Genomic DNA, 27,203 nt, shown 5'->3' on the forward strand with positions numbered 1-27,203 from the left:
TCGATTTATCGCGAGCTTTGGCACAAGGACGAGTGATGATTTGAATATTAACGACATCTAGCGGTGAACTAGTAACAGTCACTTAAAAAGACCAACCCGTCACAAGGAAAGTTGTCGTCAAAAAAAAACGTAAGAAATACAATTTTCTGAAATATTTTAGCACCTCATGTCATATTTATTGTAATATGACACTTACTACTAATGTTCTGCAGTCTGAGATTTGTTAGTTAACCCTGGTAAACTGTGCAGTTGACAAATAACTTGACAGGAGACCATACAGTAAAATATACGTTACGAGAAAATTTAACTTAGTTATAATCCTTTACCGTCTTTAACGCTTATTTATACCCAATGCAAATACCTCTAATGTGGTTGGTATCAAAGTAAATAAATCATCAATACTTATGTACTTATAACCTGTTTTATTGTAGTAAAGTTAACTGTCATAATGATGGTGCTCCGGGGGGTGGGGGGTGGGGGGGGGGGCAAATGTTATTGTACATTTCTAAGGAATACGTGTTAAAAATATTCTTTAATGAATCAATGGCATTGAATCCAAGATTTAAAGATCACTGGAAAGAGGTTTATTTTAAATCAGTTTAATTGCACACATTAATTGACAAGTTTTAGAGCTTTTACAGTTCAGACAGGGACAACTGATTCGCTCCTGTTGTCAAATCCCACTTTAGGTCACCAATTTACATTTTCTTCAGGAAGGGTTGAGAGCAGCCAATAACAATGAATCTGTGCCCACACACTGGAGCAACTGGAGGCAATTCAAAACTTGATAAAATATTATTATTTTTTATTGGCTTTTAATATGAACATATAAAAGACACAAACAAAACATTTACATCAAGAACTGCAAGCCATTGCCCATGCTGTCTCAAGCACTGTAATAAGACGGGATGCCTCCATTCCCAAAAAAAAACCCTCTTCAGCCTCTCCTGGCTTCACCTCTGAGCTGGTAATACATCGTCATCGATCACCATCCATTTATCTTCTCATTGTAAGCAAATGTACATTTTATCCACATCTAATAGATCGTTCTAGGCTTCTAAAGATGGAAGTCGGTTTAAGAAGTTTCTTACCTTAAATGTGAAAAATCACAAAAGTGTGGACAAGTTTAGGGGAACATACTACTATAAGGGCTTATTAGGTGAAACGGTCAACTGCAGTAAAAGGGGGAAACAAAAAAATTGGGCTATCGTGAAGAGAAGATGGAAGACAAATCACAAGTAATTTAACCCTTCATGGTGGCATTATTATTTTGAGAAATTCCCAGCCACAGATAGGATACAGTACTGAGTATTCAAGTCAGAATTCAGGATTACTTGGAAAAAAGTATGAAGAAAAAAAAAAAATTAACCGACCATTAGTAAGCTTAGTACAAGGATTTTCTCTGAAACCTTGGAAGGACACCAAAATATGCTATATACAGCAATATTCATATGCCTTGAATAGTACATCTTAATTTCCAGACCAGAAACCTAGACTGCCCTACGCGACCTGACGGTGAAAGAAATATTGTACACGATGCTGGAACCTGGTTCGAGTGTCAAGTTTGACTGAGAAGAAAAAGTAGAACGCGTCATCCCTGAGTCCTCCTCAACAGATCAGCCGTCTGGATGTGCCTTTTTGTGTTTGGTCGTTTAGCGGGAGTTTAGTTCTTCCGAGGTTTAGGTCAAGTCTGCATAGTCCTGACTAAGCCCCCTTGTTTTGGGACTGTTGGAAATGGCTGAATGTGCACGTACAACAGCGAGAGGACACAGCGTTATCTACAATCACAAAGCAACATGCTGGAAACACGCGAGATTGCTGCGAAACGCCTCATTAGAAGCACAAAAACACCAAACTTAATTCAAATAAGAGGCAAAAACTGTTAAATCAATAAATACACGTTCTAACAACAAATTAAAGAGCATGTCAAATCTGCGCCTGCTGTGGAGTCCACAAAACAATATGCAAATGTCAACTCGACCGGCTGAAATGAACACAAACATCCTCCAGACAATGGGCTCAAACAAATCAGCCATTCATCTAAACTCAGGAAGAAAAATGGTAATTGTAAAGTGAGAAAAAAAAATTGGTTTTAAGTTCAGGCAAATCAATTTTAGCTATTTTGCCAACAACGTCAGCTCCCCTGCTTGATAAACCTAATCATGCACTACAGTCGTGTCTAAAAGAAACCTAAAACCACTCTTTGTCCTCTCTTCCAACTCATTTATCAGTAATCATGACTCCAGCAGCCTTGTACAGACAGCAATTTTCTATGAAATGATCAGAAATAACATTACATTCATACACTATTTACTCGCTGACAAGCATCGCAGAAGGAGTCTATGTCAAAACGTCATGGTTTGTGAACCGAGTGTTGATTAGCACTCTATATTCAGTCAGTACACACTAGCTGACCGACAGACTTGAACAGAAACTCTTTGCTCGAGTCAGAACCGTTTTTAATATGATGCCTAAATGGGAAAGCACAAAATAAAGAGCAATGCATGAGGCCTCTCCAGTGTTGCTGCACATGAAAACAAAAAGGGATTGAAAACAAAACTAAAAAAAAAACCTCTGGTCAAGTTCGCTGTTAGACTGAGGTAGCTTGTCAACTTCTGTGGACAAAAAATAAATAAAATTGAGTTGGAAATTTCATCAGTAATGTCTCCAAATCATTAAAACAAACACCTAACAAACATCCTATGTGGAGGACTAACAGAAAACGCCTCTAAACAGGTTGCAAAGGGTTGGATGATCTCAGCCCGAAGGAATGAAGGTTTTTGACATACTGTGGCTTGTCTCACAATGTTTTGAAGGCCTGAACAGCTCCGTATAAAACTAAAACCGGCAAGATCTTAAATGCCCAGGATGGTTAAACCTGTCAGAACACATTGTGGAGAGGAATTCGAGGATGATAGGAGTAGAACTGAAGGTGGTGTTACTCGTCCATGGTCTTTAAAGGGAGAATATAATATTAAGATGCAGTGAATGATTGGGAATGGCTTTGCAGGGCATCTACGAGCTTGTCAATGTGATGCCCGACTGCTCCAGAGGTCAGCAGCGCATGAATGTGCATGTCTGTGTGCGTGCATGAGTGTGTTTGCATTTGGGAGAGGACATAGGGACACGTCTCTTGACTTTCCAAGGCTCAGATCCCATCTACATCCCACCCCCCCAACTAGTCTTATTGTCCTGCCGGCCTCAGTATGCGGTGACCAGGTCTTTGTCATAATCATATCTGCCCCGTTTAGGGGCGGGGCTGTCCTGGCTGTCATCCGTGTCCTCGCTGTCCTCAGCTCCGCCCCCTCCTTCTTCATCCGACGAGTCATCCAGAGTCAGATCCACCACGACTCCGCCTCCCGACCCGGTGCTGGTGCCGCCGGTTGCTGACGACGCACCACCTGATCCAGGCTTGCCAGTCTGGTTTGTGCCGCTGTGTGCTGGGGAGTGGCCGTTCGCCTCAGGAACACCTTGGATGAAAGTTAAGGACCGTTATTTCTCATGAATTACTTAAAAATATACATTATTATGCAAGCTAAATGCGTTGAAATGTAATTTGTGACCCTGGACCACAAAACCAGTAATATAGTATGCATTCCATACTGGTAAAAAAAAAAAAAAATGTATAGCCTGAATGCACTGTAAGTTGCTTTTTGGATAAAAGCATCTGCTAAATGCATAAATGTAAAGCATGGTTATATTTGTAGCAATAGCCAAAAATACACTGGATGGGTCAAAATTATAAATTTCATATTTTGTAAATTTCCTACCATAAATATCTTAAAACTTATTTTTTGATTAGTAATACACATTTCTAAGGACTTCATTTGGGCAGCTTAAAAGGCAATTTTCTCAATACGTAGTTTTTCAAATGGTTATATCTCGGCTAAATATTCTCCTAACGAACCATACACCAATGGAAAGCTTATTAATTAAGCTTTCAGATCATGTATAAACCGACTGGTGACTGGTTTTGTGGTCCAGGGTCATATTTCAGAAGGAAGAAAACTTTCTTACATATATCCACCACAGGATAGTCAGGTGTGCGGCTATTTTCCCGCTCTCTTTCCTTCTCTTTGTCGTCCCTGATTGGCCTCCATGAGCCATCAGTCAAATACTCGATCTCCTCCACATCCTCCGGCGTCTCTTTAAGGATCTCAGACAGCAACCTGAAATGAGTCACGTTTGGTGAGTTTTACTTCCAGAGTCTGTTAGAAGCAAGGGATCCGAGTAACGGTGCCTTACCCATCAATAGTTAGAAGCTCAAAGGGCGCAGGTTTGTCGCAAACAGGGCAGGTCCATGTGGGTTTCTTTTCATTCATTTGCAGGAAGAAGACAGCGTCGAAACACTGCAGGTGGGCGCAGGTGAGCACTCGACATGGCACTCCAAGTCTCATCTTTACCAGCTGCATTGAAAAGACACGTATTAAATCCAAATCTCATTCCACATAAAAAGCCCTGTTTCCACCGCAGGAACCAGGATCTAAATAAAGTTCCGGTTAAAGATTTTCCCCATCAGAGATTCCCTGCTGGCGAGATCGTACTTTTTCAAAGTTCTGAACATTTAGGGGCGGGACTTGGGTGCTAAACATGCTGATTGGTTGAGTTCAAGCTGCATTGTATTTCAGCCACCATATATTTGCATAATTTTCAAAATATACTTATTGTGACATGAAACGTAGTTGTAAAAAGTATTTCAGGTGAGAATTTAGTTTAAAACTCAAATCAGTGGTTTATTTATTAAGACAGCCTATTTAAAAGGCTATTTGCTAAGGCGCCTATTTAAAAATGTTTTTGGCCAGTTTCGGAGACATGAGCTCCGCGCGATCAGCAGGAGCTCAGTGCTCATGTTTACTGATGAGAGCAGCCTCAACTTGGCTAGTCCTTCTGACATTTGCTGCTGGCTCTGATGTCTCTGTAGTCATTAAACAAAAGATATAATATGTATTGGGTACATCTAATAGGTAATCTTTGGTCTTTATTCTACTAAACTATCTCTTCATTATACTACTACCTCAGGGCTCCAAACAAAAAAAATCAAGTAAGGAGCCATTGGCTCCTAAAAGAAAAAAAACTTAGGTGCCAAATTATTTTTTTAGGTAACACAGAATTTCAATTCATTTAAATCATTTTAATCATAAATAATTTCAATCTTTTCTTGACTTAATCAACATTTTTATCCATCTTGTAGATGACCTGGTAACTAAGGTTCACTTAAAGTGGGAATTAAATGTCTTTTCCAACTTGAAATAAACAGTCAGAAAGAACAGTTCATTATCTGTAACATCAGTTGGCCACTGAGTGTGCACTCCTCAATGCATCCTGTAAATGTTGTCATACACTCTTAAAAATGAGCATTCCATGGCATTTCACGATGCCATAGAAGAACCTTTTTTTCCCTAAATGGTTTCATAAAGAGTCTTTAACATCTCAAGAACCTTTACGTTACACAAAAGTTTCTTTGTGGCGAAAGAATGTTCTTCAGATTATAAAAAGTTGAGAAAGAGATGTTTTTTTAAAGAACTGAATGGTTCTTTGTGGAACCAAAAATGGTTCTGTGAAGAACATTTTACGCACCTTTATTTTTAAGAGTGTATGTCTTTCACACTTTCAAGTAAAAATATGAAAATGCAAGCACATAAATATAGCAAAATGCTATTTTTTGTTATTTTTCTAGCTGACTGATGAGCTTATGGACACCGAATGGGAATTCTGAGGTAAATGTATATTATGTTTACAAGCTTTACATTTTTCCGCAGTTTGAAACACTGAATTAGCTTTTACATGAGACAGTTCAGTCATTTGTACTGTAGGCTCTCTTACAAAATAGCCTACATTTTGATGTCAATTCATGTTCATTCTGTACTCTAGTAGTAAAGAGAAGGATTCAATGGGTTACTTGACGCTTGAACTGAGGAGCTAAAGCGATCGCGCCTGCCGCATTAAAGAGCGGCAAAAAAATTATTTATTGTTTGCATTTCATAATGAATTTAGAATCATTTTAAAGCAGATACTTTGTTTATTAAAAAGTAACAAAGCTTTTTGTGATTACTGGACGGCAAGTGCACTTCAAATAATGAAGTCCACGCATTAACAGAACACAGCAAAGTACTAAGATCTTGATAAGAAGCCATATTATGATTATAAACAAGAATGGTTAACGATATTGCCAATATCCACACAGCTGACAGCTTTACCTGTTGTAGTTTGTTCAAGTATAGACGCTGCTTTTCTGTTCACTTCTTACGTCATTTCGATCTCTTGTGTGCTGCTAAACTGAGCTGTGTTTATCAGAGAGGAGGACTGTTTTTCCATTAAAACTTTGATGAGCATTGTTTTGGTTTAATATGTGAACATAGCAAATGATGTGATCGCAAAACAATAAGGAAAAAAGGCATTACATGCAAATTTTAAGTTATAACATGTAAATATATAGGCCTGGGGTCTCATTTATAAAGCTCTCCGTAGATTTCATCCTAAAATTTTACGTAGGCACAACAGCTAGACTTTGCGTACGCCCAAAAGTTTTATAAAACCAGATTTATAAAACCATGCGCACGCCAGAACCTGCGCAAAAATCTCTATATAAATCCCAATCAGGGGTAGATTGTGCGTACGTGCATTTCCGCCTCATTTCCTCCCCGAAATTACCATATATGGAGCTTACAACGCCTTCTTATACTATGCATAACCTCATCTACATATCATTTCCATGCGAATTCCCATGCACGTGACACCATGTTTTACACAGAGACAGTAGGGAAATAGTATCCCTTCTATGTTTTAGAATAAATACCTGAAAATATCCATAAAAACAAAACAGTTTCAAATAGTTCTCAGATATTTTAGATGATCTCATTCGTTTACACTGGCCAAATAGAATTTCGATTATTTTAAATTACAACCCGAATTCCGGAAAAGTTGGGACGTTTTTTAAATTTGAATAAAATGAAAACTTTCAAAGACTTTCAAATCACATGAACCAATATTTTATTCACAATAGAACATAGATAACATAGCAAATGTTTAAACTGAGAAAGTTTACAATTTTATGCACAAAATGAGCTCATTTCAATTTTGATTTCTGCTACAGGTCTCAAAATAGTTGGGACGGGGCATGTTTACCATGGTGTAGCATCTCCTTTTCTTTTCAAAACAGTTTGAAGACGTCTGGGCATTGAGGCTATGAGTTGCTGGAGTTTTGCTGTTGGAATTTGGTCCCATTCTTGCCTTATATAGATTTCCAGCTGCTGAAGAGTTCGTGGTCGTCTTTGATGTATTTTTCGTTTAATGATGCGCCAAATGTTCTCTATAGGTGAAAGATCTGGACTGCAGGCAGGCCAGGTTAGCACCCGGACTCTTCTACGACGAAGCCATGCTGTTGTTATAGCTGCAGTATGTGGTTTTGCATTGTCCTGCTGAAATAAACAAGGCCTTCCCTGAAATAGACGTTGTTTGGAGGGAAGCATATGTTGCTCTAAAACCTTTATATACCTTTCAGCATTCACAGAGCCTTCCAAAACATGCAAGCTGCCCATACCGTATGCACTTATGCACCCCCATACCATCAGAGATGCTGGCTTTTGAACTGAACGCTGATAACATGCTGGAAGGTCTCCCTCCTCTTTAGCCCGGAGGACACGGCGTCCGTGATTTCCAACAAGAAAGTCAAATTTGGACTCGTCTGACCATAAAACACTATTCCACTTTGAAATAGTCCATTTTAAATGAGCCTTGGCCCACAGGACACGACGGCGCTTCTGGACCATGTTCACATATGGCTTCCTTTTTGCATGATTTTTGCAGCTTTAGTTGGCATCTGCTGATGGCACGGCGGATTGTGTTTACCGACAGTGGTTTCTGAAAGTATTCCTGAGCCCATTTAGTAATGTCATTGACACAATCATGCCGATGAGTGATGCAGTGTCGTCTGAGAGCCCGAAGACCACGGGCATCCAATAAAGGTCTCCGGCCTTGTCCCTTACGCACAGAGATTTCTCCAGTTTCTCTGAATCTTTTGATGATGTTATGCACTGTAGATGATAAGATTTGCAAAGCCTTTGCAATTTGACGTTGAGGAACATTGTTTTTAAAGTTTTCCACAATTTTTTTACGCAGTCTTTCACAGATTGGAGAGCCTCTGCCCATCTTTACTTCTGAGAGACTCTGCTTCTCTAAGACAAAGCTTTTATAGCTAATCATGTTACAGACCTGATATCAATTAACTTAATCACTAGATGTTCTCCCAGCTGAATCTTTTCAAAACTGCTTGCTTTTTTAGCCATTTGTTGCCCCCGTGCCAACTTTTTTGAGACCTGTAGCAGGCATTAAATTTTAAATGAGCTAATTAAGTGGATAAAAGTGTAAAATTTCTCAGTTTAAACATTTGCTACGTTATCTATGTTCTATTGTGAATAAAATATTGGCTCATGTGATTTGAAATTCCTTTAGTTTTCATTTTATTAAAATTTAAAAAACGTCCCATTTTTTCCGGAATTTGGGTTGTAAATGCATGCAGTCTTGCTGATAAGATAAACATATTTTAGCTATTTTAGTGGAAACAGATAACTGCATATTTATTGCATTGTATTGTCTGATTCTGACGAAGTATTGTAAAAAGGAAACGTGCAAATCTTACCGTTTTCTCCTAGTTATGTCCTTCAAATATAGTGGAATTTTTCATAATGTTGTAGAGGTGACTACACAGCATTAACACCTCCGTGCAGCTGTGGTTGTACAGTAATCCAGCAGTGTCCGTCATAATATCACAGTAAGTGCGCATCATCAATCATTGTTCTCGCTAAAATATCTCATTATATGTGGTCTATAGTTTAAAGATTAATTATTGTGCACCTATAGCACTCCTCGCTTTAATAAAAAATAACGTTACAGGAAAATTGTTTATTGTTAGTGAAATTATGCAATTATGTTGTTTGTAAAATTATGTAATTTCAGTGTTAATCTCTTTTAATGCGAGTGGAGTATTTAATGTAAATGTGTATATCGACATGAAAACAGAGTTTAAAGTCATTTTTACTTTACATTAATTTTCTCACTCCATGAAAGAGTTTGTACGCATGGTTTATAATGTCCGTTCGGTGCGTACATATTTACGCCAAGTTTATTTTTTATAAATCCCAATGTGTGCGTAAAAAAATTGCGTACGCAATTTCTATGCCTATTTTGTGCATACGCAACGTTTAGAAATGAGACCCCAGGTTGCAAGTGGCGACCTTAGCAAAAACTTCACTTTACATTTCATCTTACTGTAAATACAATGAGGAAAATTGCAGTAGCCAAGGCGAGTTGACTGATGTAATCATGTAGCCTACGCTGCTGTTTGCAGAATTACCCGACTTGCCTCGGCCCGAGGATACAAGTCAGAAATTTGCATACTTGGTTATTGAGACCTACGTCACCAGACTATTTGCCTAGTCTTTTCAGTATTTTAGACTGCGGTGGAAACACAGACTGTAACAGGTCTAGGTTAGGAGGGGTGGAGTCCCTGGGACAAATTGTTCCAGGTAATTTCGGTGGAAGAGCAGCTAAAGACAAAAACAGGACACTTACAGGACAGATGAGGGACACTCGCAGTCCTGTAGTAGCAATCTCACTTTCAGGATCAAAACGTAGCTTGTCTTGAACTGTGTACATACAAATAAAAATGTTTCAATAGAATTTTTATGCCAAGTGTATATGAAGCGTTCATGTTCAATAATCATGTTTTTTTTATCCTGTATTCCAATTAATATCAAACTGCAGTTGACTTGTTTTGATAAAATAATAAGAACTAAAAAAAATACAGCTAACACAAAACAAAAAAAAACATGATACATGATTTATACAAGTTTGCAAAACCTCTTCATATGCATATTCATACAATTGAAAATAAAGTAATATTGCAAAATATTTAAATAAAATGAGAAGTTTTCAATTTTAATATATTTAGTTGTAATGTAATTTATTCCTGTGATAATAAAGTTGATTTTTCAGCATCATTACTCCAGTCTTCAGTTTAACATTATCCTTCAGAAATCATTCTTAATATGCTGATTTGCTGCTTTAACATTTTATATAATCTATGCTAAAAACTGTTTGTTTGGTTTTTTTGTGCAGAAAGTGCACAACAACAGAACAAAAGTATTAATTTCTTTAAAAAAACAAAACACCGTGCTGATCCCACAGTTTTGAATGTATTATTCAAATAAATAGGGTTTAGTGTTTATATATAACCTGACTCTTTAGCAGGAATTTAAACTGCCACATAGCAAATGGTTTAAAGCTTCCTTTATGAAAAACATTAATTAATGAAGGTGGTGAAAGCAAGGAACCATTACAGTATACCACTTCTTTTGTTAATTAATAATTTTATTAAAAGCCTGAAAATACAAAAAAACATATGCAAATGTTTTTGTTTGTTTGTTTCACTTACAAGATTAAGTGTAACCACTGATCATGCAATGTTTGTTCAAGGTGAGAAACTCACTGCGTTCGCGACAACGATCGGGACTCTCGACTGAGCAATGCTTCAGCTGGTTGAAGAGCTCTCCAGATGTGAACACCCTCACCAGGTACACAGCCACAGAGTACCGCTGCATCCAAAACACAGCGGTCAGCAACAACACACTCAACTTCATCTAACGTGTTCAGTCATCAATACCAATAGCTCTTTGTATGAAGTCTCTGTACCTTTCCAAAGTTGCCCCATGTGATGGTGACTCTGTTAGTGACAGTGGAGAGGTGTAACCATGGCGTGATGTTGACGGGTCGACAGGGCCGACGTGGCTCAACACCCGGTTTATTGGAGGGATAGTAACCCTGAACAAAAAGAAGTAATAAATAAATCAAATTCCTAATTCACAACATTCTAAAAAAACAACATTTAACCCACAACCGACGCATTCAGAAAGTTAATTCTAATTTTTTTAAATAATGCTGGTGGCCTGCTTATGTGATGCTAAGAAAATGCTTAAAAGTTTATTTATATAAAGTGGTTTAGATTTACGATCATCCTGAGTGGTGAAACCACCACACTCCCTGTTCTTTCAGCCTAATCAAATTCACAACACTTACCGGTACATGACAGTAGGACTGATTCACTTTCACAGCAATATTGGGAGGATACTGGTCCTCCTGAACACCGATAGAGTCCGTGTAGCAGATTCTAGAAGAAAAGGACATGTTAGCATGCAATTAATTCATCTCTGTCACCAAAACGTGATCAACAGACATGATTTAGCTGAATGACGTACCTGAGAACCACTTGAACTGATTTCATTCCTGGGCGAAGTTCACTGTGCATGAGCAGGTACAAAAAACATTGGGAGTAAATACAATTAGAGATGCTTTATATCCTTTTGTATTTTCAAAAAAAAAAAAGAAAAAAAGGCAGGTAGACTCATTGACTGATATTTGGATATTTTGAGATAAGTAATTGCCAATAAATAATAATGGTATATTTAAAAAACCTGTGGGATTGTCTCTAATGGAATTAATCGTGATTTAAAAAAAATAATTCTTACTGGAACTTCTAGCATAAATATTTGACTTTACAGCTGTATCATTTCAAGTTGTTACTGCTAATGAAAAAATAGACTTTTTTTTTTTTTTAATAAAGTTGTATATCTATTTCTAAATCCTCATACATAAGATATGTTATTAATTATAAATAACCGTAGCCAAAATAATAAATGAAAGAAAAAGTGAGGCCATGTTGAAACGTGAATGTTGGGCTGGGCGTCTGTGAATATCTGTTCGCACACTCATCATCCACACAGGCCTGCTCATTATCTGTCATTAAATTACATTACTTGTATATTAACAATACACCCTGATTTCCTAAACATCAGCATTCTTATTATCGCCCATCGATTGACTGCTAAATAAATCCACCAATTAGCAAGATGACTTGTACATTTCATACCTGGAGTTTCGGATCTGTTCCACTTGACTTGGTGTCAACTCAAAAACGCAATGACTCTCTTGCAGCTTCTCACTGTTCTGAACGACTGCAAAGAGTGGCAAAAACAGAATTAGCTCATGAAGTTTTTCCTTCTCATCGGCTAGAAACACCTATTATAATTGGACTATTATTGATTTATGTTAATGGGACTCACTCAGTTCTGTGGGTGGCAGCAGTGTTTCTAGGTTGTGGTAGAATGGCAGTGGCACCAATTTGACTTCTGCTGCAGGAGGCGGCGTTGGCTTGGGGATGTTGTTGAGGTAGTCTGTGCCCTGGGCCGTGCCTCTGGGCGAGGAGTTAAGGGCAGGGTAGTTTACGGGCACAGACTCAGGCCGCCGGGCCGCCAGCCAGGCCGAGGATTTGGGGAAGCGCGTCTCGTAGAGCTGTCGAACGTTCTTTAGCAGCTCCGGACTGTATTCGGTCTGCACAAGCCTAAGAGCTCTTCCCACTAAGTCCTGCTTCAATCCGCTTTTACTGCGGCCCATTGAGGCCAGCAGCGTCTGCAGATCAGACACCCGGAAACTCTTCACCATGTTCTGAAGAGACAAAACAACCCAAGGGAATGAGAAACGGGAAAATTGATTGGAGTTCAATATATGGGTTATCAATCAAAAGGTTGTAGGTTTGACATACAGCTGCTAACAGGTACACGAAGCAGCTCTGCGCACTTCTGTTTCTAAACCACTTGTCATATAAAAGTCAGTCAATAAACACCAAATAGAAGAATACAAGGAAGCCAAGTCTGGATTCTTTATTTGATAGTCCCTGTTGCTCAGCAGAATACTCTGTCCAAGTTGAGCACCATCAAATTGTAGCTGAATGTCTTATTGGTTGGTCGGAATCTTCTTGGTTGACCATTTGTCTTTGCAGATTACAACAACTCAAAAAAAAACACAAAAACACTGTCCCACTGGTGTATGCGATTATATGCGAGTCTAAATAGATGCATTAACAGCCATAAATTCCAATTGAAATGTTTATTGTACATAACTTCCGCAACAAATATTCGTCTTCTCTATAGTATGTGTACATAAAGTTGCTTCAAGTGACAGAATCCACTAAAATTTAAAAACTACTAAAAATCCTGAATACTTTTAAAAAGTTGTTTATATTGCTTTGACTTTCCAAATGCAATGGCAAACCAATCCTCTAGCTTCTAAATGAGCTCAATCTCTAGTTCACCATGACTGAACCCATGCAGGCCAGTGACACTCTCCATATAAACACTACACAGTTCAGCAAAACAGCTAAAACAATAAGAGTCAGAGCACACTCATAAGCATGCTGTAGTAATGAATATCAGCATGGATGCGAGTACATGCCGGTGTTCAGTAGTAAAACGATATTGCGCAAATGAAAATGATCCATCTTTTCTAGCAACCCACATGCATCAATTGTGCATGTGGATATATAGCTTAACATTAACCTACAGCACTGGAAAGTGTGGGATTGAGTTTATTTTAACAGCTACATGGAGAAAAGGCACTTGGGATTTGAAAAGACAGCGTGTTTTGTTATTTTTGCATTGTGCAGACTAATCATTAATTTCCACAGGCAGTGCGCCCTCGCACGCGCGCACACACACACACACACACACACACACACACACACACAGACATCCTAGATTTGGTCTCAAAGCCTGGTGAGCTGTCTAGCCAAACTGCGTTTTGGACACCAAATGTACATTCGGAACGTTCAGAAATTCGAATTTAACGTTAGAACGCGCCAAATATGTTGGATACATAGACAGCTCACTGGATTTTGAGACCCAACCATTCACATATACACATAGACAAATTGCCAACACACTTTACAGACTGCCACTTATCCTGAATGAGCACAGAATACAAGAGTATGTAACTGAACTCAAGTTGTTTTAATTAGCACCGCGTCTGACTCCCAAGGTTCCTTTTACTTTCACTATTTTTACAAATCTCATCTACTCACCATCGCTTCAACCAGTTCGGCCGCCATCTTCGCACAGCAGCCCCGCGAGAGCCTGGAGCGAAAGGCAGCGGCTGGCCAATGAGAAGCCGAGAAGGCGTTCGGAGACTGCCGCCGTTGTCCAATCAGCACGACGGTTTCTCCATAAGTAGGCGGGGTCGTTTGCGAAGAGGCATGACGGCGAGCTTTAAAAGGGACAGTGCATTAAAAAAAAAGAGTGTTTGAGGCAAGGTCTATCCTTTTTGATAGGCCTCTGGTGCTTGAAAACCTACCCACCGTCGCCTTAACTTCACAGTCTGATTTGCCCAGTTTAATAGTCTGGCGCAAGAGCGAAAGCACATTGCGTTTTGCATTCAGATGTGATGCGAGAGGTGGGTTTCCCGCGACAAGTGGAACAGGAGCGCATGGCTCCCATCGATCCATTCCGCGCAGGAAAATCCACTTCACGAGTTGTAAAAAACCACTATATTGAGCTCTGAATGCTTTGTGTATTTTCAGCACTAAAATTACTACAGAAGCACACTAAAACAATTTCGACGTATATTAACTATGTATTGTTAAATATATTACAACGAACACACTTGTTCCTTGAGGACGTTTGGGTTTACCGGTCTGGAAAATCCGCACGAGACTGAATCCACAATCCCCAGGAAACTCCAGCCCGTGTTTTTCTTTATTGTGTGTGGTGGGGGAGGGGATCAGAGCATGTTTGAGGTCAATAACTGAGCTAAAAATAAGGCAGAACTAGGAAATAAACAGGTACATTGTTCCTTACACACACTAATAAACCAACGATCAATATAGTATACATATATTAAAACAAAATAATAGCATTTTTATCATGTTGAACCTGTATCCACAAGTCATACTGTAACCTCATACTAATTTTCTTTATTATTATATTTTTTTTTAGGGAAAGCAAGTTTAGCCCTACTTGTTGAATCAAACCCGTTTGGCTTTCTTTCTTCCGTGGAACACAAATAGAGATGTTAAGCAGAATTACATCCTCATTCCTTTCACTTAATTGAACAGAAAATCATACTATGAAAGTGAATGGAGACGGAGTATGCCTACATTTCTTTTTTTGTGTCTCACTGAAGAAAGAAAGTTGGGTTTTTAAACAACGTAAGCTCATTAAAAGATGAGCGAACTTTAATAATTGGTGAAACTTTCTTTGAGGAAACAACGTGTTCAGGTTTGGCAGAAGATGGCGCTGCTGTCCGACAATGGTTTGCCTCTGAACGACTTCACAAAAGTTGTCTTTAAATGTGGTTTTAAAGTTTCAAGAAGTCAAATAAAAAATAAAAACGACGGCAACAACTGAAATGTATAGATTTACTAATATAGGATGACAATTTGCTCAATTACAAGCTAGCAATACAGATGAAGTAACCAAATTAGGTTTGGCTCCAGCAAAAGTCTACCCCAGGGTTATTTAAGACATTGATCCGTAAAGCTGACAGTGATTATATTCCACCTGTTCTTCCATAAAATCCATGTTAACTCACTTTTCATGGGACGAATTTCAGAGTGTTTTTAAGGGAAGATCTGTTAAAGCTACAGAGCCTGTTGCTTTTTGCATTCAGGCAGGTGGAAAAACATGATTATGTAGGCTATTTTTCATTAAAACATTGTTTTATTGTGAGTGTTTATACATTTTTTATTAATTGCAATTTTAATAGTATTTTTTTAAATAATTAATAGTTTATAATAACTTTTCTGTTGGATTTTTGCATGTAAACATAAATTTTAAACTTATTTTTATATCGCCCTTTATTCAATTTCAGAAAACATTAATAAATTGTACATGCACTTATAAAAAAAAGAGCGATTGAAAAGAAAGCATTGTGCTTACTTTTCTAATCAGACATAAATAGCAATGAAGAGAAGTAACAAAATTTCAAAATCTGTAAATATATTTAAAGTAAAATAAATGATACATCAGTTTACCCAAGCAAAAATTCATAAAACAGTATACACAAGTATGATGAATATGAAATATTTCATATATATATATATAAAAAAATGAAATGATATTCTAGAATAACCTTGCATTAATATTCAGCAGCATTGTCTTTGTGGGTTGAAACTGTGTTAAAGGCACATACAAATCACACATTAAAAGCATTTACATGTTTCTGGAGAAAAGACCAGTCAACAACAACTATAATCTATTCCACAAAACACTATAATCTTTTCTTTTCTTTTCTTTAGTTGTATTATGAAAAGCACTGTACAAAAAACTTTGGATTAACCATTGATTCCCATTACAGGACTGCATATATCCCTAATAAGGAGGAGTGTGTGTGTGTGTGTGTGTGTGTGTGTTCTTGCAGTTATTTTAAGTCAAATATGCATGTGACTCATAGTGATATGCTGTAGCCCAGGTGTCCAAACTCTCCTACCTTTTGAGAGAGAACATTACATTGTTTCCAGTAGTATTTTTGGCAGCTTAAGTGTTAGGTCAACAGCAGACAAACAAGCAGACTAACAGTGGCTTTAACAGGAACACAGTTTCACATGTAATCCAATCACTACCTCCATAAGACAGATAATGAACTAATTGACACAGTCTTTAAGGGCACTCATTTGGATCATCTGAAACCAATACAGCATGCTTGTTCACATGTGGTATCTAAATTCACAATATTTTACAACTGAAGATTTGATTTGCCAAGTTTTATTATACAGAATCCAAATCTTGGTTCAAGTGTTTACAGTACAACACTTAATAATAAAGCAAATAAAGCAAATAAACTAAATACTGGAGCAAAAGAGAAAATACAGATGGTATTTTACATATATATATATAAACTGAAACAAATAATGAGATACCTTAGAATCCTGTTTCACTTCTGTTATGTGCTGTACTATTATGCAACGTCCTGTGAGTACTTGTGTGAGTCTTAAATCTTAAAATAGTTAGTAAAATTAGCACCAGGCCTACAAGAGCAAGTTGGTTGAATGATAATAGAAACTGAAAAACATAGTATTAAACATAGTATTTACATTTATTGATATAACTGGAAATGTTTATATTAATAAACATAAACATGTGTACTTATGTTTTTCTATTATTTTTTATTCAGTAGACACTTTTATATTGTAATATATTATATTTTGTAATTGATTTTGAAACTAGATTTCATATTGAGTTATTTTTTAACCATTTGAAAATTTTTGTTTTCATTTTTGAGTTTAATTAAAAAAAGTATTATTATTAATCAGTTAATTATTATTCACCATTAATTATTATTATTAATATGTTGAAATGTTATATACATTTGATATATTAATATATTATATCATATTTCATAATTTATTTTATGGTGAAAACGAATTTCATATTAACAGAAATAATTGTTTAAAATTTTGCAATTATTTGAAAAAGTATTACATTATATTTTACAAACCGACTTAAAGAAAAAACTAATAATACATAGGAAAAAATTTAATAAATAGAAAAAAGAGACATATGTCCTATTGAGGTTTTTTTTATTTAAATTTTTTTTTATTAGGAAATACTTTCTAAAAACACAACTTTGTTGTTTGGAATTAAATAAAATGGTAGTATCAAATGTCTCTTGCTGTAACGCACAGTATCTTAATCTTGAACTTAAAAGATTTAACACAATAAAAATTGTTTATTATAAATATATAGATACCACGTAATTAGTAATTTTCTTTTTTTATCTTGACATTAGTGCATAAAATCTGATTGTTAAAAAAAAATATTTTCACATTTTGAAGTTCCAGTAAACTAAAATGCACAATGCTTTTGTGTTAGTCCCAAACAGGATAAGCACTGCACCCAGAGGTCATGCTGTATCACTGCAGCCACCACCCAAGACAATTTACATTAATCAAATACATTAATCTGTGTAATCTCTTGTAATTACAAAGATTTGCTTGGTTTTATAAAAAATAATCCCCCTCAATTAGACCCCCTGCCTCTAACTCTCTTGTACCCCACTTTTCTTCTAATTACGTGGTTAAATATGCGGAGCATTTAAATTAAGTGCCGTTAAAGCTCTAGTTATTGCAAGAGAAGTCTTTCCAGAAGGAGGCTTTCTTGGAAGATTTGCAACTGGTGGTGGTGCTGTTTTTCCGAACAGGTGGCTAAACGAACAAACACACAACTTAACGAACACATTTACCTGTTTACTCGATTCACGCATGCCTCAGAGACTGACGTCACATCTGCTACCAAATTAATCGTTTGTTGGACTAATCTTTACCAGCACTTCTTGAAAAGACGGAACACACGAGGAAAGACAAAGAAACTGGAACCAGGACAACATGTTATAAAGTGGGATCCAAAAACCGGATTTTTGACCACTAAGCCACAGATTCCAAGATCTAACAATACAGAAATGGAGGACAACGCATGCCGCAGCAATCGAGAACAACTGGGACTTCAGTTCACTATTGACTATCTTTTGTACAACAAAGGACGCAACGATGAGAGGCCAGAACCAGAGGAAGATAGCCCTCCATCTGAAGGGCTTCAAAGCACAGTCAACGCATCTCTCTCGGAACAGAGTAGCGAAAAATCAGAGGACCAGGAAAATGAAGACAACGGATGTGAAGAGGAACACGAGAAGACAAATCTGAAGAGTGAAGGAACGGATGAGAAGCCAGCGCAGTCCTACATCGCCCTCATTTCCATGGCCATCCTGGATTCAGATGAAAAGAAGCTCCTGCTGTGTGATATTTACCAGTGGATCATGGATCACTATCCTTACTTCAAAAGCAAGGTATTGTATCTTCATCAAAGCAATTAAGCTTCCTCAAAGAGTTCTGTCTGGAAGTTGTGGTTAGGTTGAGCAATTCTGCACAAATCTGTCAAAAAGTCAAAGATTTTCAAGATGTTCACCAACATACTTCTTAGTGACATCCTTGGGACTTCTTCCCATTACTTCCCATTTGTATTTAACCAAACAGTAGCTCTTGAATGCAATGTTTAAACATTATTTGAAGTGCTCAAAACTCTACAAAACTTTTCAGAATTGGCAAAGCGCTTCTTCAGAAGACCTACTGCACAAAGAAAGAAAAGAAACCAACTAGAACAAACATTTTGAATTTGCGATCTGACAAAGCCTTATATTTGGATCTTTATCTGTCACAGGATTTTACATTAAGATTCCGAATCCCACAATCTGGTGAAATCTTAAATAATATGGATTTTATCTGTAAAAAGTTTTGACTTCCGGTGAATTTGAGAGTCGTGACATCAAAATGTTGGTCAGATTTGCGAAATATTGTAGTCCAACTCTGAGAACTCGTTTTCATTATTAAGTCGAAGTATCGTGTCTGACTTTCAGTTGAGTCCGAATTCACATTCTCTACTCTTTAAACAGGACAAGAACTGGAGAAACAGCGTCAGACACAATCTCTCTTTGAACGAGTGCTTCATCAAAGCCGGTCGCAGTGATAATGGCAAGGGCCATTTCTGGGCTATTCATCCAGCCAACTTTCAAGACTTCTCTAACGGGGACTACCACCGGCGCCGGGCCCGGAGAAGGATCCGCAGAGTGACAGGACAGCTGCCCTTCGCTCTACCTGCGCATTACCAAAGCCTCGGCCACCTGAAACGGTCACCATGTTGGTGTTGTCCACCGACGCACCAATTGATTAGCTTCTCTCCCGGAGTGTACTGGAACTGGGCTGCACTTCAGACACACCGCAGACCGTCCCTTCATGGACTGATATGACCGCATCTACACTCAAATGTGTTGGAAAATGAATTGTACATATTTTGTAAGCCAAGTTCAAAACTGTTCGTAAAATGAAAATGAATAAATTTGGTAAAAAGTATTTACAAAGTGTTGGATTTTTTTTATTCATTGCACTTTCTTAAAGGAATATTCCAGGTTCAGTAGAATATTGGGACATAATGTTTATTACTACAAAAGATAATTTCCACTTGTCACTCATTTAAAAAAAAAAAAAGAGGTTTCGATGAGGCACTTGCAATGAAAGGGCCGTTTTTTTTTTATGTGAGGCATATCATTTAGACAAGCACTTACATTAACTCTTTTGTTATAACTTGTGTATTGCTATCAAGCTGTTTAAATCATTTCAACAGACACATTAGTGTTTATGGCAATATATAGTTTTTTTTTTTTACAGTAAGATCATATTGGAACACATATACATTTTTAATGTTTACAAATTAGCCCCCATTTACTTCCATTGTTAGTGCCTCAATACTTTTTTGTGTAAATCAACATTATATACACAACCTGGAATAAACAAACCAAAATTAAGTCAAATAAAATTCATTTGAAAAAATGCTTTTAGAGTTTTATCTAATGAGGTCCATAAGGAAGATAGAAACTCCTTGTGCACTTAAACAGACCAGTGGGAAATCTTAGATTGCAACAGAACTGATTCTTAAGACCAGTAATACAATAATACCGTTTAATTTCTCATCAAGCGTGTTGGTGTGCGAGCATCTCTTTGGGAGCACATTGCGCATGGTGTAAAAAGTGAACACATTCTTCACGGCTGCGGCCACTCCAGATAATAATTAGACAGAAGAGCTCAGAAGCCAAATCTTTAGTCCTTTAAGAGATTTCGGCAGGCTGCCCAAAGCCGACTCCGGGATAAGAACCCAGATAATCCCATAAATCTCCATGCAGTTTCGAAAAATAGGAAGCTTATCACACAGCGTAATCTGGTAAGTGTTCTTCGGGTGAGGACCTACACTGCTGCTGGAGAATATGGAGGGAGGGATGAGGCAGGCCAGTGTGGGGCAAGATGAAGCCTCAAAACTGCATTAACTCGAGCACAAGAGGGTCGTGAGCCAACGTGAGTCATCTGGATCTGGAATAATTAGTGGCTAATATGATTTTGGTTTACATTCTTTCAAATCGGTCTCTAATTCCTGCCAGCTTCAGAAAGACGGCACTCGTCCCACTTCACTTTCAAAAAGATAAAATGAAGACAATTTGAATTATTTAAATTGATTACAGATGTAGGGTACTCATCCAAATTCTTTTTTGACATTTGTCTTAATGATAATGTCATAACGAGAGTACTGTTTTAAAATAATGAATAATAATGATATTTAAATCCAATCTAGATATCGTGATTGGTAAAACCGTTCGAGATAGTATATGTGACCCTGGAGCACAAAACCAGTCAAGTCACTGGGGTGTATTTGTAGCAATAGCCAAAAATACATTGTATGGGTCCAAATGATCAATATTTCTTTTATGCCAAAAATCATTAGGGTATTAAGTAAAGTTCATGTTCCATGAAGATATTTTGTCAATGTCCTACTGTAAATATATCAAAACTTAATTTGTGATTAGTAATATGCATTGCTAAGAATTAATTTGGACAACTTAAAAGTTTATTTTCTCAGTATTTAGATTTTTTTACACCCGCAGATTCCAGATTTTCAAATAATTGTATCTCGGCCAAATATTGTATGATCCTAATAAACAATACATCAATGGAGACTTATTTATTCAGCTTTTAGATGACATATAAATCTCAATTTCGAAAAATTGACACTTAAGACTGATTTTGTGATCCAGGTTCACGTGTGTGTGTGTGTGTGTGTGTGTGTGTGTGTGTGTGTGTTTTTAATGTATATATATATAATAATAATAAGATATCATTAAGATATATATATTAAGATATCACCTAATTCTCCTGATAATGATAAGTAGGTTGGATTTAAACATCTTTATTATTTTAATATTTAAATACTTCATTATTTAATAAAAAATTATTTATTTTATTTATATTTGAGATATTTTATATAAGATCCTTAGTATGTAGTTTACTTCTAAATGCATTAAAATATTATTAGAACATTTAGATTTTTATAAATACTATTTAAACAGTTAAAAATATATTTATATATCAGTTTTGAATATATTTTATTGGGAAAATTTAATGAGAACAATTTTTCAGCTATATACATGCATAATTGTTCTGAGGCATAATTAGAAGGTTTTTAAGCAATTATCACTCTTACAAAGTCATCTAATTAAATTTTCTTGACCAAATCTTTCTTTTCTTGCATTAATTTGCTTAATTCTGGTCCTCGGCATTTAATCCTCTTGCCTTTGACAGCTTTAGGATGTTAATACTCTTGCATATTCGTGCCTTATGCTTATAAGATACAAGCTGTTGAACAGGTTGCAGTTTGCACTCTCTCTCTGTCTCTCTCTCCATCTCATTTAAACAAAGTGAATATCAGTCTTTTCCCATTGTCCTTTTACAATTAATTTTGGCTAAGATTTAAGATAAAACGCCATTGCTATAATGATGCAGTTTCACCACAATAGCAATGAAGCTTACAGTGCAAGTGCATACACAAGTTTGACTCACTGCATCTCTGGTAAAGGGCCACATGCATGTGTTACTGACTTGTTCATCTTCGCATTCGAATAAAAAGCCTGTTCCCTCAACCCTATTAAAACTGTGGAGCAGTGCTTGGTGTGTTGATCCCCTTAATCTAATTAGGTACATGGGAGAGGACTGGAGGGGGGCGGAGATTAACGCCGGAGACGGGGGCCTGATTAACGGACAGTGGGGCAAGAAGAGATGAGTCGTGGGGCAAAGGCCGATCAAAGCATTCTGGCCTCGGTTTTAGTCCAATGCAGCATTCCAAAGCTGATTTGATCAAACGCCTTTATGGTGCCAAAGCTTTCTGCTCCCTGGTGATTAACTGTGCAGCGGCTCACGGTCAGCACAGTTTGGTTAAGACAGACTTACCCCAGATCATCAGACACCGAAGGCTTCCCATTGTACAGATCTGGATTCTGAGTTTTGTTGTTGTTGTTATTGTTATTTTGGATACCAAACTTGTTGCAACAGAATGTTCACTAACATACAGTGCATGGGGAAGCTTTTTTTCTATTTAGCTTGATAAGTTACAGTTACAGTTACAGATTGTATCATTGTTTTGGATGCTCTTGTTGGCAGCTTTCAGCTTCGTTTTAGTGGATGAGGACAGGAAAACCCTATATTAACGAATGTATTGTATCTAAAAACAATCTAACCACTAGGTGGCAGAATAATCTCACTTTCCTTCTACTCACAGCATTTAATATTCACCGTATTTTTCACTAAAGAGTGGTCAGGTGTCAGCCATTTCCATTTAGCTATACAAAAGTTCGTTATGCTGCTTGATGTTTCAAATAGATGTTTGTTAATGTGTTAATTACATTTATAATAGGCCTAATTAAAAAAACAAAATAGTTTTACACTTTAGGCCTACTGCTCTTTGTTATTCTTGTTATTTAGTTATAGCGGCTCAAGAACCGGAAGTCTCGCGCGTTCACAGGAAATAATGTAGGTCCGCGTTTAAAAATAAGATGAAACTACACCACACTTATGTGTTTGTTGAGCCTTCATCTTAAAACCAGTTCTTCTCACCGTATCACGAGGCCTAATTAAGAAAACAGTCTAACTGACAATGTACTTTCCTAACCTGGAAAAAAATAAACTGCAACGAATGACCTTCTGATTCAGTTTTCAACCTTAATCCAACTGTTTCTGTCCAGCAGGGGGATCCTAAACCAACAAAACCACTGGACAATGAAACAAAGAGGACCTTGGCAAGCACCATGATCTCCCCTCTACCTCCCAATCGTCATCTATCTCCAGTGGTTTCCATGGCAACAACGCTTGGTCCTGCTCGCCTGTGATCCTTTTTGACCCCTGAGGGTAACCTTTGGTCTAACGGGTCATGGCCAGGGTCAAGAGGTCAGGAGTGGCCAGAGGGCGATGAAAGCACTTCTGTGATTGGCTCTCTTACCATCCCACATATTTTCATTTGTGTGCCTTGTCCTTCAGTAAGCCTAACTAAAAGACTGTACTTTCTCTATTTCCAACAAATACACACAGACATGATCTCAATCCATCAGTGTGAGCAGTTGATTGTGTGGCGGATGAATGCACTGGAACACTCTTGTGAAAACAGAAAACGTAGAATCGATCATATTCCCTCCGCGTGAATGTGTGGGTGTGTGTGTGTTTGTATGAAACTTCTTGTAAGAGCTACGGTATCTGCTTTGCATCACCAAGCGGCCTATTCATTTCTTTCACACCTCGTTCTTTATGAGTTGAAGAGAAACGGCAATGAAGTGCTTTTAAAGATGGTAATGTGTCTTCTTCCTCAGTCTCGCATTGAAAGGACCTCATTCCAAGTCGCTGTGCATAATGGCGTCAACTAAATGGCCGAAACATAATGTAAAATCTGCCAGTCACATGACTATAGCCATCCACAGTCCCCTAATTCATCCTTCGGATGATGGGTTGTCAATATTGATTTATGAGCGTAATGGTCATGGACTGATAGAAGGGTAGGATGGGGGAAGATGAGTTAAGAGAAGATGGAGAGAAAGCGATAGAGGAGGATAAAGGGGGTGCAGAGGTGAAGGTGGACGTAGATTGCTGGTAGAGCTGGAGGAACATCCCTAACAAAGACACCAGGTTCAGTGACGGTTAGTATTTGATGCAGGTACCTGTTATTACAGTTAGGCATATTAAAAAGAATATTTATTCATGTTTTACATTACAGTGTCCTTGGCTTGCATCTATTACATGTGTTAATTAATTATACAAAAGCAGTGATAGTGGAAGGCAGTGGTTCAAGTTACATGTTGTCCATTAGTGTTGCTTATATTACTGACATATTGCTCTTTTTCAGATTGAATACTGTTGAATATGACCTAAAAGAAATTCGAGCTACACTAAATAATGATATAACATTGTTTAAACCCGTTTAAGTTGAAGCATAAGAAACAACAGCTGAATCTAACTTATTTAGGCCCATTTAGTCATATAAAGTAATTTGTTTGACTGAGGCGAATTTCTATTGCATGCAAAAGACCTTGGAAAGGGCTTTAACTTGACCAACATTTCTACATTCTCATTTACCTACCGCAGGTCAAAATATATTCGAAGGAAGCATCCCTCATGAGCGGGTTAACAACCTCCGGTGAACCCACTGCTATTGCATAAGATCTCTGAAGGACTCTTAAAAGGTATTTTAATAGGAGCTGTGACCTTTCACCTTCTAGCACTGACATTAAGCTCCTGACCCCACTGACACTACCATCAATTTGGTTCCTTCTCTCCATCTTATTAAAACAGCCGTGTTTACTGCTTATTTGGTGGTTGTCTGTTACTCCAGTTTCTGTTGGTTAATATTTGATTGTTTTTATGTATTATTTTTAACATATGAGTACATATTAACATTAAAGTGTGCATAGCTTTCCTAAACAACGTTTTGATAATAATTTAAAAAAAAAAATGTATAAGGTTGAATTGTGTTAATATCCACGTTATTTTGCAAAGCAGAGGTAAGCCTTTTTCTACGAATGTGCTATACCTGTTCATAGCGTAGCCTATAGACATTAACAGGCTAACAAAGTGGAGAAAGTGGTAAAACGATTTGTGCTTGTGTTTATGATTATGGTAATAAATGAAACAATGGTGTAGCAAATAGCAGTTTGCAACATAAAGCAAAACACTGGATGGCTTTTATGCAGGTAAAATAACTGGAAGTGAAGACACCGGAAGATGCGCACATTCAAGCAAACATCCGCGCCGGATCTTAGTAAAAAACAGATGCGCATGAACAGTCTGAACAGGTAACCATAGCAACAGTTCGCGATTACTGTATGGTAAGAACTAAACCAGACGCGACAAAGTGAGCGATGAAAATCTTTAGAAATTTGTGTCAGTACGTTATAAACAGAATGCAGCAGCCGTTTACTGTTGGGAATTTGTCCCTGAATTTTGTGCCACATCCAGTGTAGAGAGCATTTTGTGCGTCACGCCGCGCCACTCGCGTCCGGTGTAGACACGGTGTTAGTCTCAAATAAAAAATTAACAACGGCTTGGTTATTGATTTAAATATATCAAATAATGTCATAAAAATTGTCTTCTTTAAGACATTTGACTGGGTACTGTGGAGGGATAAACACTGTTTTGTTTTCACGAGAGGAGCGTTGATCTTAAATACGCCTTGAAAATGACTGACAAATAAAAATAAAAAAACTTTTAAAAATAGATCACTCTTAACATCTTTGTATAATTTACACATGGACTCACATTTAAAGCTGCAGTGTGTAATTTTTAGCAGTATCTAGCGATGAGGTTGTGAATTGCAACCAACGGCTCAGTTCCCCCCTCACCCCTCCCTTTAGAGAAGATATGGTGACTGACGGTCGCCGTGATTTTGCCAAGTACGACATGTTCCTGGATCAACATATTTTGTTGATCCTGGATCAACGTTATTATTATAAATATAGATTTAAACCAATACCTACACCTAAACCTTACCCTACCCATAATTTATTGATCCAGGAACATGTTGTACTTGGTGAAATCAAGCTCGCTGGTGACAGACACAGGTAAAGACAGAAGAGCGCAATGAGATTTCTTTACAAAGGTAAATCAAGGAATTATACTTTACTTAAGTACTCAATACATCGATGCTATTGCGAATGTTAATGTACTTGTTCATCATTGTCAGTGTTTTTCTTGCAAGAACAACAAAGTGACTCTGTAGAGCAGTTTGTCCGTTTAGGGCTACTGTATAAACATAGTGGCGACTTCCATGTAAGGGGACCCACGGCGTATGTAGATATAAATAGCTCAATCTAAAGTAATTAGAAATATAACAGTTCATTAAGTAAGTTCTTTATACACCTCTGAAAACATAGTTATGTATATTATATTGGATTTTTGTAAATAGATCGTTGTAAATATTACACGTTGCACCTTTAATTTGGCTTTTCTGAAGAATGAACCCGTAAAGATGCTGCCTTCAAGAAAATATTCTGCTTTCAAACTGGACATAGTCATATTGGCTACAACATGCACGTCATAAAAAAATAATAATAAACATTTTTTAGATCACTGTCATTTCTGTCTCTTAAATACAAAACATTTTTGCATTTAATGATATGTCACAACTGGCCAACAGTTTTTCATAATACCAGTCATTTGCGCATGCTCATTGCATTCAACACGTCAGCTTGCTCAGGAAACCGATTTTTGAGATAAATGAAAATAGAACACAAATTAAATTGCAATAAATATAGCTAGCATTATAAGTTTACTGGCAAAAAGTTAACACAATGCTTTTCTCTGCTTGCAGTTTACTGTACAAACTTGTAGGCCTTTTACTTACATGTATTTGCATTTATTCATTTAATAGAACAATTGTTAGAACATTACCTTTTTACAGTGTTCTACCTGCACGGCTGCATGAAGACCAGGTCTGTGAGGAGCTGTTTGGCTTTGTGCAGTAGAAGAAAAC

General features: G+C 37.2%; 2 protein-coding genes and 1 long non-coding RNA gene across 4 annotated transcripts; 2 read left to right on the forward strand and 1 right to left on the reverse strand.

Moving 5' to 3' along the window:
• Positions 1-23: 23 nt before the first annotated feature.
• On the forward strand, positions 24-25,546 carry LOC132159888 (uncharacterized). 2 transcript variants are annotated; one of them, XR_009437914.1, is made up of 4 exons: positions 24-129; positions 10,436-10,611; positions 23,434-24,375; positions 24,821-25,546. It is a non-coding gene; the product is annotated as an uncharacterized LOC132159888 (long non-coding RNA). The 2 variants fall into 2 exon arrangements; XR_009437915.1 differs by having other exon boundaries at positions 10,436-10,571; positions 24,821-25,545.
• On the reverse strand, positions 2,359-14,060 carry pias4a (protein inhibitor of activated STAT, 4a). The gene is made up of 11 exons (XM_059569535.1): positions 13,910-14,060; positions 12,117-12,498; positions 11,924-12,008; positions 11,253-11,294; positions 11,074-11,164; positions 10,690-10,818; positions 10,487-10,592; positions 9,571-9,644; positions 4,246-4,406; positions 4,018-4,169; positions 2,359-3,470 (listed from the first exon to the last, which is right to left on the reverse strand). The coding sequence occupies exons 1-11, from the start codon at positions 13,934-13,936 to the stop codon at positions 3,202-3,204; spliced, it is 1,518 nt and encodes a 505-aa protein (XP_059425518.1). The 5' UTR covers positions 13,937-14,060; the 3' UTR covers positions 2,359-3,201.
• On the forward strand, positions 17,418-19,741 carry foxq2 (forkhead box Q2). The gene is made up of 2 exons (XM_059568704.1): positions 17,418-18,663; positions 19,267-19,741. Exons 1-2 carry the CDS (start codon positions 18,280-18,282, stop codon positions 19,618-19,620), a joined length of 738 nt encoding a protein of 245 aa, XP_059424687.1. The 5' UTR covers positions 17,418-18,279; the 3' UTR covers positions 19,621-19,741.
• Positions 25,547-27,203: the final 1,657 nt, after the last annotated feature.

Source organism: Carassius carassius, chromosome 16, assembly GCF_963082965.1.
Source record: "Carassius carassius chromosome 16, fCarCar2.1, whole genome shotgun sequence".
Lineage (NCBI taxonomy): Eukaryota > Metazoa > Chordata > Actinopteri > Cypriniformes > Cyprinidae > Carassius > Carassius carassius.

What these genes read in the sequence shown, in the direction of transcription:
- pias4a (XM_059569535.1), bottom strand. Translation starts at nt 13,936, where the DNA reads ATGGCGGCCGAACTGGTTGAAGCGATG. An exon ending in CGATCGTTGTCGCGAACGCA is followed by an intron (nt 9,645 to 10,486) that starts GTGAGTTTCTCA and finishes GTATGTACACAG; the next exon opens with TTCAAGACAAGCTACGTTTT. An exon ending in GAGCTTCTAACTATTGATGG is followed by an intron (nt 4,170 to 4,245) that starts GTAAGGCACCGT and finishes GACTCATTTCAG; the next exon opens with GTTGCTGTCTGAGATCCTTA.
- foxq2 (XM_059568704.1), top strand. Translation starts at nt 18,280, where the DNA reads ATGGAGGACAACGCATGCCGCAGCAATCGAGAACAACTGGGACTTCAG. An exon ending in ATCCTTACTTCAAAAGCAAG is followed by an intron (nt 18,664 to 19,266) that starts GTATTGTATCTT and finishes CTCTTTAAACAG; the next exon opens with GACAAGAACTGGAGAAACAG.